This window comes from Monopterus albus, unplaced genomic scaffold (genome assembly GCF_001952655.1).
Source record: "Monopterus albus unplaced genomic scaffold, M_albus_1.0 scaffold335.1, whole genome shotgun sequence".
Classification (NCBI taxonomy): domain Eukaryota; kingdom Metazoa; phylum Chordata; class Actinopteri; order Synbranchiformes; family Synbranchidae; genus Monopterus; species Monopterus albus.
Window position 1 is genome coordinate 706,257 of NW_018128215.1, and position 12,534 is coordinate 718,790.

Consider the following 12,534-nt stretch of genomic DNA (forward strand, 5'->3'; position numbering starts at 1 on the left):
GTGTTTATGTATAAAGCCAGGAGCAATTTATTACCTGGTGGAATTCAAAAACTATTTAATGAAAGGGAAGGGGATACAATTTAAGGGGTCAGTTAAATTTAAAAATTCATGCTATACGTACAACCAAAAAAAGATTCTGTATTTCCATAAGTGGGGTAAAACTATGGAATAATTTAAGTGTGGACATAAAAAATAGTAATAGAATTGACGAGTTTAAACATAAATATAAAGGTATGTGTCAATCAAGATATATGCAAGAACAGGTTTAATGATTAACCAGATGGAACATTGTGGGTGTATGAATGTTAACACTCTGTTATAATTCTTTAGTATATTACTTGTGTAGCGTAGAAGATAATTATCTATGAATGTAATTATGTAGAATGTTAACACTGTAATAATTCTTTAGTATATTACTTGTGTGGTGTAGAGGATAATTATTTATGTAGAAATATTGCTTAGGACTTAAAAGTTGTAAGATGATGTCATGGGGTAGGACTAGATAAGTCTAACTTCTTCCTACTCCGTTCAAGCATGTACTAGGTATAAGTAAATTGCTATTGGATTTTTATTGTTGGATATGTGTGAAATTACGTGTTGACATATCAACTGTTTTACATGCTTGAATGAATAAATCAAATCAAATCAAATATCCTGCAGATACCTGATAGTGAAATATAGAGATTTGCTATCATTGCTTACAGATCCTACACTGTGGCGTGTTGTAGTTACAATGGGAGCGAGCTCGAGCCTGGAGGCAGAGCTGGGACACGAGCATACAGAGAGGGTCCGTATGGCCATTTTTGGGGGCTGGGGTTCGGAGGATGAAGGCTTCAGCGTGTGGAGGAGTGCAGCGTCGGGTTGCAAACCTCACAAACCATCCTTTCATTTCTACTCAGGAATGGTATTCTCTCAGGAAATTGTATTTCACCTCTGGTGCCGTCATTGGAGGTCTTCAGCTCAAACGGAGGATGCATCGCTTAGTCAGTACTGTGACTGTGTCTGCTAAGTTGACAAGACATCCCACTTTGAGTCAAGCCAGCTTTTGTGTTTTACAAAGACATCTTCTCAGCTCTTTCCTTTCATATTAATTTGAAATCCAACAAGAGCAATTTGTGAGAATTGAGTGGTGAGCCGTATTTTGAAGTTTAGCCTGCAACAGTGAAAAGCTGTTGACTGTTGCCTGGATTATCATTGTGTTATTCCTGTCAGCAGTACACAGTCAATGTCTTCATTGTTCTTTCTCTCTGAGCCAATCAAGAGTGTGTAAAGTACTTGGAATATTTGAAGATTACTTTGATAGGATTCACCTCTGTCAGTGACCACAGAGACAAGTAAGCTGAAGGAATATTTCCAAATATTAAAGGATAAGGATGATGGTTTTCTTATGGTGATTTTTCACAAAGCCCACACAGAGACTAATGAATTTCACTGACTTGCACTAACAAGGCGAGAAGCTAGCGGGGTTGTGTAAACAGGGCAGAGGTCGCTGTGGAAAATGAAATGTTGTTCTTAGCACTTGGAGCTCTTTTTTTTTTTTTAAGGAAGATGCATCTCGCAGATTTTGTGAGACATAAACATAACACTGTATGTTTTTAATAGATTTCAGACAATAATGGAGGTCAGTGGCACAGACGAATAAGCTAAACCAGGTCATGAAATTCACTGTTGGTTTTAGTCACTGTATGAAATCTGTGGAAAAGAACCAAAGAAACAGAAAATCATTGGCCTTGTACACAGGTGCCGTACAACCTGCATCACTGTGGGTCACTGTGAGGCACCAGGACAGGCCACCAGCCTGTTTCATGTTTTATCATGTCGACTCCTAGGACCATCACATTCTGGCTGCTCTTCCTGTCCACAACTACTACTGAGAGTGTCCAGAGAAAACAAGAAGCAAGTTAGTTACAACTTTTGTTGTCATGTTTGCTGTTAAGCTTCACTATTGGATTTAACCTATCCAACCTTCAGAGTCGACCTTTTTCAGTGAATCCTAATACTTCGATTCTTGTACAGTGTAATGTGTTGAAATGTTTGTTATGCACCAACATGTGTATACTTCCTAGTTAAAAGTTCTATCCATTTTCTCCCCTGGTAAAAAGCAACATTTCCCAGCCTTCCCTAGGGAATCCTGAGGCATTCTTCCTAAAAACGTATTAGTATAAATTCATAAAAGGCTAGTTAGTGCTTTTATGGATGGTTAGTAAAGCTCAGTCAGATGGAAAAACAGATGACAAAAGATATTAAGGACAATATGTTTGGACGCTGAGGCTGCAATTGTGAAGCTGTCTATTGTACCGCTGGGCCATTCTGCAATGAGATGGAGAGAGGAAGAGAAGATAGATCTAACATCATTCCTCAGGGTAATGGTGCAGGGAAGTTAAGATGAAGAAAAGGAAAGAAAGGAGGAAGAGGAGGGAGGCTGACAAGGACAGCTGCAGAGGAAAGGAAAAACACGAGGAAGGAGTGGGAAAGATGGATAAACAGGAAGAAAGACATTTTTAAAAGAGGGAGAAAGATACTGGAGAGATGATGGGAAGGAGTGGATGGAAAAGAAGAAGAACAGGACCAAAGAGCAAAGAAGGAAGAGATGAGAAAAGATGAGTGAGAGAAAAGGAGGATAAAGAGCAAGAGGCTTGTACTGTAGGTGGGTAGACCTGCAAAGAGGGAGCTAGAAAAGGATAAAGGAAAGAAGGGTGGAGGAGAAAAGACGGGAAGAGTGAGCACATGGGAAATGAGATAGACAAGGTATTCAAAAGTTTGGGTGGGGGGGGCATGAGATAGACAAGGTATTCAAAAGTTTAGGTGGGGGGGGCAAAAGAGAGAGAGAGAGAGAGTGTGTGTGTGTGTGTGTCAGTGCTGGGGGAGGAGGGTGTGTTTCCCGTAGGGTTAATTACATCTCTGTTCTCTGTCAGTGCGGCTCTCTCCTGCACGATCTGAGTCCCCGCTATAGGCTGACAGGCACCACACACACACACACACACACACTCACAAACACTGGTATACACATACGCATACATACATGCACACTCAAATACCACAACACAAGCAGAAATGTTGTCTTGTCTCTTCCTTTTTGTCTTTGTCATAATTCCCCACACACACTAATACACAACAGTCTGTCCAAGGAGAGCTGCTGTTGCTCAGTACAGAGTTATGCATGAAGAAGAAGGCCCTTCCTCATAATAACAGTTAATTTAGCATAAATCATGCATAACAAATCACTCATGTCAGCAGGATATCACATCCTAGCAGCTCCCACCTCCTCCTCAAATTCTTCTTGTTCTCTATAGGAAGCAGCAGCAGCTTCCATTTTCACTGCTTGTCTTTGACTTCTGAAGATGAAAGACAGAAACATGCATAAAGTTTCACTCTGGGACCATGACTGATATTTATGCCCAGGTTTTGGGAAGTAAAAGATACAGACAGGTGACAGGTTTATCAGTAAGGTGCCACAGCATTGATTGTACAAATCTCTGAACTCTCCTGCGGGGATGAACACCAACTTTGTGTTGATTTGCAGTGACCCTTCCTCTGGGACAAGTGAAACAAACTATGCATATTTTTATTTGCCACCTGTCTGTACTCTGGCTCCTTCATCAGGGTTGTCTGGCTTTTTATAAATAATTAGAAGACATTTTGGACTTTCTTCATATAAATGAGAGACGGTGTATCCTAAGCAGAGGATCTGCCTATCTTGTCTAAGTCTTTGTGCTAATTGCTGTTCAATATGCCTCTCAGTCGACAGCCTGAGAAGCGTGAACTTGTGTTGAACTCTGCTGTATGTGAAGATTCTGAGTGATCTCTTTTAGCAACAAAATAGGAGTCGTATCGTTTTCCACTGCACTGCATTCTGGTCTGTTGAGGCTTTTTTTTAAAGTTGTAAACTTTGTATCATTGTGTCTTCTCCAGTAGATTACTCCCAGAAGGTCGAAAGCCATCCACGTTTAAGTCGGTATTAAGGTTTCCAATGTAACCTCTCTCCTTTCTCCATCTAATAGAACCTGAACATTATTTTCTTTTCCATTATTTTTGGGACATTTTTGCCTTTATTTGAAGCTATAAATTGGCCCAACCAGAGCAAAATGGTGACTGTAGTAATAATTCACTGCTCTGTAATTTGTGGAGCTGACACCAAAAGAAAGTCAGTAAAACATATGCAGCACAAACAGACAGAATATAATAACCAAAAAAAGGAAAGCAAACAAGCAACCAAAAGGAATGTATCCAAATAGATGTTTAAATAAACAATGAGCCAAAGTGTTTAAACTAAAACAATTAATGTATAGAGCATCTTAAAGAAAGAACAGGTCGTGCGATGTGGAATGTGTGGACTGTCAAGATGTATTTTTGATGCCAGCGGGCACATTATTAAAATAACAATTAGGATATTATTGTACATAATACATATCGCCCCTTCCTATGTACGGGACACTACTTGAAGCCAGGTGGAAAACATATGCTGTTATATCTGTGGGTGAGACACAATATTTCATCATCGCATCAATGTTCTGTGTTTGGCCAGAGGTAAAATAAGTTAAGAAAAGATGACAAAACATCATCCACTTTAACAATAGTGAAGTGTTTTGAGGCAGATTTTCCCTTTAGCTTCCAGTTGATAGCAGCTATCAGCTCACAGTCACCGCACTTGTCTGCTTGATTCAGTATTCAGACGGAAAGTTGATGAAACATCAAAGCGCCTCTTGTGAAGTGTGAAGATTTCTTTCAGTAAAGGAGTCTTCCACACAAATAACGTGACAGGTTGTGTAATCCTCCTGACAAATCAGTGAATCTCCCGGTTGTTTACACCTTTGTGGTTGAATCCCACCGAGACGTGTCCCTCGGAGTCACGGCCAGCTTTATTAACCAGTTTTGCCTTAATTAGCTAATAGGATTGTTTAACCATAATCCAAGAACAGAATAGCCCACAGGAAGACAAACCCAGACCCTGTGTATGTGTGTGCATGCATGTATTCTCAGCTGTGTGAATGTGTGTGAATGACTGTGTGCGTATAAATAAAATGTTGCATGTGTGCAGGAGCTTCTGTTTGCATAAGACTCTGTGCGTGTGCTCATGCACGTCCCTGTGCACGCGTCATCACAGTCTCCTTCTCTTCTTTAATTAATGCGCCTTCTTGCAAGAGTTTCTCCGAACTCCGCAACAAATTTACCTGATGATGCAAACGGTTGAAAACAGTGGCGGGGTAGTGTCGCGCCTCCTCACCTGACACATTCTCTTTATGCGAGAGCGTTAATGCGTGCCTGTGCTACACTTGTCGTTTTTATATCTGTGTATTTTAGTGGCGCCACAATAGCCAAAAGGCTTATTTTGCTGGAGGAAATGTGAGTGTAAGCAGAATCCTTTGTACTGTGTGTTGAAGAAGAGCAGGCTGTATCACAGTTTGGCAGTGATGTTCTTGCTGCACAAGCACGCAGCTACACATCTATGTACGTGCACACAAATTTTTACTCACACATACCCACGCACAGACGCACATAAGCCTTAGTAAAGTCTAGGTAAAATCTTGATAAAGGGGCAAGAAAGACACAAAACAGCAGCAAAAGGCACCGAGGGCTGAGCTCTGGGTCTACAGAGAAATGATTAGAATTATTTTATAAAACGTGTTCCTTCATTCAGCCAGTGTGGATGTGTAGAAATAGAAGTAGTTCGATTCATATCTTTACTGTCCCATCAGAGAAGTTTCATTCACAGACGGTGTTTAATTTAAACACACTCTTAATAAAAACATAATAAAAAGGGACAATAAAAACCCATATACACTCTAAAACCGCCCCAGCAGCCACCATATGAACGAGCATGAGTCGATAAGACCGGACAGGGACTGTGTAGCTCAATACAGGGCAATAAAGGATGGCAGCTTATGGCCTGGTCACAATGATGAGCAATTTAAAATTGATTTCCCTCTCTGTCCCTTTGTTGCAGCGTGGTGCGTTCGCTTCTCACAGGAACCCGCAGACCAGTCTGTGGTCCTGGGAGAACGGGTGGTGCTCTCCTGCGTGGTCTTCAACTACAGTGGCATCGTGCAGTGGACCAAGGATGGTCTGGCCCTTGGCATCGGAGAGGGTCTCCGAGGTGAGGGGGGGGAGAAATCCTCTAGTGGGTGAGAAAACCCTTGCAGCTTCACCGAGCTGCAGAGATCAAAGTGGAGCGAGGAAGGGGAATAACTCAGCTACGGTTTCGGTTCAGTTTTGACTGTAAGAACCCTGACAAAAGATATTATGGCTGAAAAGTGTAGGATTTTTTAATATTAAGGGATGGAACACTGTACTGAGAGAGTTAAGAGCCAAGAGGTGTGTGAGTGACAGTCTGGGCCAAAATGAGTCCTGTATATTATGCTGAATTAGAGAAAATCCCTCACATTGCTGACAAAAGCAGACATAACATTCGCATTTACATTTTAAGCCGACACACATCCAGAATGACTTTTTGCGAGTACAGCAGTAGAATATGCTTCATTTCAGAGATGTGGTTGCATCACTCGCATCCAAAAGTGAGGAGAGTCAGAAGGTCAAAGCCACAAAAGGAGGAGAAGAGGGTTTTTTTTTCCATTCAAAAAAATTATCTCGGAAACCAAAAGCATAACAAGCAGCGACAATAAGAAAAGCAAAACTGTCCCCCTTGACCTTGGCCCATTTTTGCAAAATATATCCAAACACAGGCCGATTGAATATTGTTAGTGATATTTTATATTTTACTGAAAGCTCTTTGCCCGTGAGAACATTTGAAGAATGGAAATGATCTTTCAGATCTGTTGGATGAAAAGCCCTCTTAATCCTAGAAATGAAAAGCTTCGCTGAGAGATAATAAAATACTGTTTGAGATATAAAAACTTAATTGCTTGATTATAGTCAGCTCTTATAATCTAGAATCAGTTCAATAATTCAGCCTCTTGTAGAGAGAACATATTATGGATTAATTTCACCATATATGCTGAATCAAACAACCTGCATACGGCAGGAAAACAACACTAACTTCCTCTTGACAAATTTAAGTTTTTGTTTTTAAATGTCTTTACACACAAGAGGTGAATTTCATCTGCGATTTTCTTGCCCATTAATAATAATTTTCGAACCAATATTCTGTCAGTGAACTCTTGCACATCAGTAGAGTGCCATTTTTTTGTAGGCCAACCCAGACGTTGGCGTCACCCTGGTTCCCTTGACAAAAGCCAGTGGATTTTTCCTTAGGCTTTTGGATTATTGCAGAAAATAAACTCGGTGAGGAACAACCGTTCATAACACTTGTACATTTTGTTCAAGACAATCTTCACAAATCAACACCACCTTTTTGTCTTCTGAAGCCTAAATACAATCACCAGAAGTAAAAAATTGTATTGTTAGGCTGTAAGAGAACTACATCATGGTGCAGTGACTTCAGTGTCACACCCACTGCTTCCAACTTGTAACTTGATGTAGCCCACTACAAACTCCTTTCCTCTTAGCGTGACCTGATTTAAAATAGTTAGCATGTGTGTGAGTTTAAAAATAATGAGGCTGGAAACGGGGCCTAGTGAGTAGATGAGTCCCCATGTTTGGTGTGATGACGTGTAAAATCCCAGAAGCCTCTGTAGTTTCTTTTAGCCACTTGTTAGCAACCGCCTGTAAAAGCATTAAAAATCAGAAGTGGGGTATTTACTGACATATTTTATATCATCAAACAAAATGTACTGGTCTTGTGTTAAGGCGTCTGACCAAAAAACCCATTGACTTCAGGGCGACGGAAACTAAAGTGCAAAAATGCTAACTCAGTTACAGTTTTTAGGGCTCGCTGTCCAATCACAAGGCAGCTTGCTGGAACGTTGCAACAAGCGCATCTGTCAGTTAAACCTATCGGATTTACTTATGAAAGTGGTGTTCAGTATATATTTTACCCCAGACATGTGGCCAGGTGCTATTCTGTTTTGATCAGGTCGTAGTAGATGCTGTGGCAGCAGCAGCTCCTCAGATTGTCCCATTGACATCCTGGATAGGTCCAAAAACAACAACAACAGTACAGTGTCAACCCCTGCACCAAGCAGTGAAACTTTCCAAGTTGTCTTTTTGTCAATATAGGAATGCACCCAAACTTTTTACTCCTTGTACTTGGCAGACCTGGCACCTGCAGGTCATCATCGATTGATGTGGACTTTTTAGAACTTCACATCACATCCTGTTTTGGTGTGAATACATGTGCTGCGTTTAAATCATCTCTGTAAAGTTTGTCATTGCTTATCGTTTATTAGCGTCTCTCTTGGTGTGTAAAGACCTTTATCCATCAGTATCTCTGATGCTAAGCAGGATTTCCTGGCTGTGTTTGCTCTACATTCGCCCTCACCTGTCAGTCAAACATCCTGTTTCTTAATTTGTGTTGGTGACACAAAACACAGACTGGCCACAGTCCACACGTATCACTGATGCTGTAAATGCTTTTCTCTAGAGGGTGAAACTACGTTAAGTTACACTTATTTATATATGAAAATGTCACAGATATTTACTTGAGTGTAGAACCTACTGACGTACTTATCTGAAAGATGCCATTATGAACAATTGGTACATTAGTGCCCTTTCAGCTCTAAACCACACATCACATTTCTCATCATCACACTGTAAATTAATACACAAAGAATAACACATAGTGAATAGCACACAAATGCATCACATAGACATCCCCCCCCCCACCCACACACACACACACACACACACACACACACACAGTTCAGTTAACCCACCGCCCTGAAGATAATCTAACATGTGATGTAAATCTTTTGTTCTACTCAATTTAATTCACAGGTTCAGTAAAGGTCAGCACACCCCCCCCACCCCCACCCTTCTTTTATTTCCTACTCCTCCATCTTTCGAACTACAGCTTCATCATTTTTGCTTTATGCTGTTCCCAGACCCCCTTCATTGCCTTTCATTTCTCCTCCTCTCCTCCTCCATCTCATCCTTTTCTTCTCCCTCTCTCTTTCCTTCGGTAATGCACTCTTTCTCCTTTGTCTCTTTGTCCTAGACATACCAGCGTGTGATATAAGCATGTTGTCGTCTGCCTGCCTGCTTTTCAACCATCTATCATCACCTTCTGTTCATCTTTTATGCTTAGGTTGTCTGTGTTGTCTCCCAATCTTTTACTGTGCACATGAAGTCATGTGCAGTAGGTGAGGTATGTACGTTGTTAATATAATAATGTGAATTTATTCAGATCTAATGAGGTGTTGGTGGTGCATGAAATATGATGTATAGGAGGTTGTTGTTATGTGCTCGGTATGATTTTATACAGCTGCTGATGACAGTGTAGGCGTGCGGTAAATTTATACCTGCAGTTTGCACGCCCACACACACACACGCAGGAGATGTGTTCATTCACTGACACAAACAGTTTCTCGACATCACATAGTTTTTCATGTGAATGTAAAATACAGGAAATATAAAGAAAACCTTTTTTTTTTTTTTTTTTAGCTGATCAGTGTACAGCAGCATGTACATACATGTATCAGTGCACATATCCAAATGCACTTATCTTCTCATTACTTGCAAACATCAGTAGTGACAGTTTATTGTTCCTCCTCCTCCTTCTCCTTCTCCCCAGGGTGCTCTCACCTCTCTGGTTGCTACACTGTGAGGTGCTGGAGTGGATGATGTAATCTCCACTAATACTTATCCTTCCTCCACTCCGCATCCCAGCTGCCTGCCTTTGCCTTCTGAATCCATGATGTCATGTTTGGGCACGCAGGATCAATGAGTGCCCCCTAGTGGGACGTCATGCTCAGTTATGTCTTTGTCTGAGAGTCCAGGGTTCAAGCAGTGAGGAAAGGGGTTGTTGTGATCGGTGCCGTCTGTGGTCCTGCGGTTATGTATTATACAGGAATTGATGTGGCATCACTGTATATTTGGTGATATTAGACCTTTTAGCTGTTTCCTGCATCTATTACCTCCCTGTGTTTGTGTGAAGGACATCCTGATGATCTGGTTAACGCAAAATGATCTGCACAACTTCTAAAATGCTATATGTGTGCTCTGACATTTTCAAATACAAGTAACATTTTCTTCTGTTGCCTCTGACTGATGATACAATTGCAGCTCAGTTTCTGTTTATTTCAAGTGCTTTTACATTTGCTTTAACTTGTAGACCAGTCAAATGCCAGGTCTCAACTGCAAAGCAAAGCAGAGAAATACAGTTTCATTGTATAAAAGAAGATTAAGACTAAATTGGAAAATAGCTTCTGTTCCTTTTACTATATATTTTGTGTTCTCTCAGCATGTTTTCCAATACTCCCTCACTCACCTTTTGTGGTACTTACCCAGATAGGTTTGCTTTTATTTTCGGAGGTTTTACTGTAATAGGCTACATCTGTCATCTTTCTGCTCTAACCTCAGTAAAACACAGGTGAATGGAAAAACACCTAAAAGGTTCAAAAGCATCTTTTTTTTTAAACAGAAAACGTGTTGCTGCTGCTCTGGATGATCCACAGAAGACACCGTGGACAGTCGTCGTAGGGACTACTTTCTTATGAAAGAAGTAGTCCCCATGGAAACTTTACATTAACAGTCTGTCTTTCTGTTCTTTTCCAGCCTAAATTTTTTGACAGGAGTTAAAAGATAAGGCCAGCCCTTTTCTATATTAACATTTATTTTAGCAGCACTTTTAACACTCCCCATACTGAGAATAAACCAGCAGTAAATTGCTGCTACACACAGTTGATGTCTGTCAGTCCTGGATTAGCTTATTCCTCTGTGCCATAGAGCTCTATTGTTGTTGAAAAACTATTAAAAGGACCTCTGGGAAACAGACCACTGCATAGGGCGACATGTTTCCTTAATCAAAAACACTAAGCCACTAATATTTGTTAAAAATATCTAGAAACCCTGTGATAGACTGGCGACCTGTTCAGTGTGGACCCCGCCTCTCGCCCACTGTCAGCTGGGATTGGCCCCCCCCCGCGACCCAATTCAGTAATAAGCTGTATAGATAACGGATAGTTATCTAGAAATCTTCTGCTTTGACTCTTGCTTACTTCAGTGCTGTAAAAGATAACGGCAGTTTGCAGCCCTCGGGGCAACATTTTTAACAAATATTACTGTCTGGTGTTTTGTAATGAAGAAACATGTCACCCAGTGCAGCGATGTATTTTACTGCTGTGTTTTTAATCATTCTGAACAACAGAGGTCTATGGCATAGACAAACAAGCTGTTCTAAGACTAACAGATTAACATGCATTAATAGTGAGTAGTGGCAATTCAGTGTTGGTATTAACCTCTGTATGCGGAGTGTTGAAAATACTGTTAATATAGAAAATGACTGACCTTATCCTTTAAAGGTTTATGACTTCCAAAAGTGATCATCAAAAACCTAAGACTTTCTTTGTAACAAAAACTATCATGTTTAAAAAAAATCCCGGCTCTGAAATGTAAACAAGGAGCTTTACTTCTCCAGAATCAGCTTTACCAGCCAGGTGTGTTGGACACGCGGGGAATTTGACTCCAGTACAGTGGCTCTCAATGTGTTTGTACAATGTTCTTCTGTAAAGCAGCGAACAGACAAGTAAACAAGATAAGGCTGAGAGAACATAAAGGAAGGAAAAAAGTGCAAACAAGAAAAAGGAGTGTGCATTAGAAAAAAATAAAGTACAGTACTTATAAATAGAGAACTATATGTGCACAGTTTAGATGCATGTTCCAGATGGATATATACAAGGTATTGCACTGAGTTGTTGTTCTGTTATACAGTCAAGGGTTCAACCTCCCATCTGTAGGCCGACTCATCACCATCTCGGATGAGACCGATGACTGTTGTGCCATCTGCAAACTCGAGAAGTTTAACTGAGGGGTGCAGTCATTTGTGTAGAGGGAAAGCAGCAGAGGGGAGAGCACACATCCCTGGGGAGCGCCTGTGCTGATAGTCAGGGTGCTGGATGTGGTTTTCCCCAGCCTCACTTGCTGCTTCCTGTCTGTCAGAAAGCAGGTGATCCACTGACAGGTGGGGGCAGGCACAGTGAGCTGTGCCACGTCCCTGGAGAGTCAAGGTGTTGCAGGATGTAATGCAGTACCATGCTCACTGCATCGTCCACTGACCTGTTTGCCTGGTAGGCAAACTGCAGAGGGTCCAGCAGGGGGTCTATGATGTCCTTCAGGTGGGCCGACACCAGTCTTTTAAAGGACTTCATAACTACAGATGTCAGGGCAACAGGTCTGTAGTCGTTCATTCTGCTGATGGACTGAACTGAACTCATGCAGTTGTCTTTGAAGCAGAGAGAAATACAAATTCTTTTTCCAAAACCTAATATGAAGGTGTTACTACCTGAAACTCATCACTTACCGTTTCTAAAATAAAGCCATTATCCTCCAACACAGACCTTGTGTGAAGACAGCACTATGATGACTCATGACTGTATTTGTGCACATAATGTAATTTTTCCTTCATGCCACCAGTCATTTTATGGCATGCTATTTTTAAATTACAGCCCAGAAGTTCATTTTCCAAACTCGACAGGCTTTTCCGACCTGCAAATAAACCATAGTATGATGCATGACTTTGAG

General features: G+C 41.0%; 1 protein-coding gene across 3 annotated transcripts in view; it reads left to right on the forward strand.

Annotated features, from left to right (window-relative positions):
• Positions 1-12,534, forward strand: part of kirrel1b (kirre like nephrin family adhesion molecule 1b) — a 72,287-nt gene that overhangs the window by 32,776 nt on the left and 26,977 nt on the right. For all 3 annotated transcript variants that reach the window (XM_020624696.1, XM_020624698.1, XM_020624697.1), the window contains exon 2: positions 5,945-6,094. In XM_020624696.1, the coding sequence (XP_020480352.1) occupies positions 5,945-6,094 (150 nt within the window). The remainder of the gene's footprint in view (positions 1-5,944; positions 6,095-12,534) is intronic.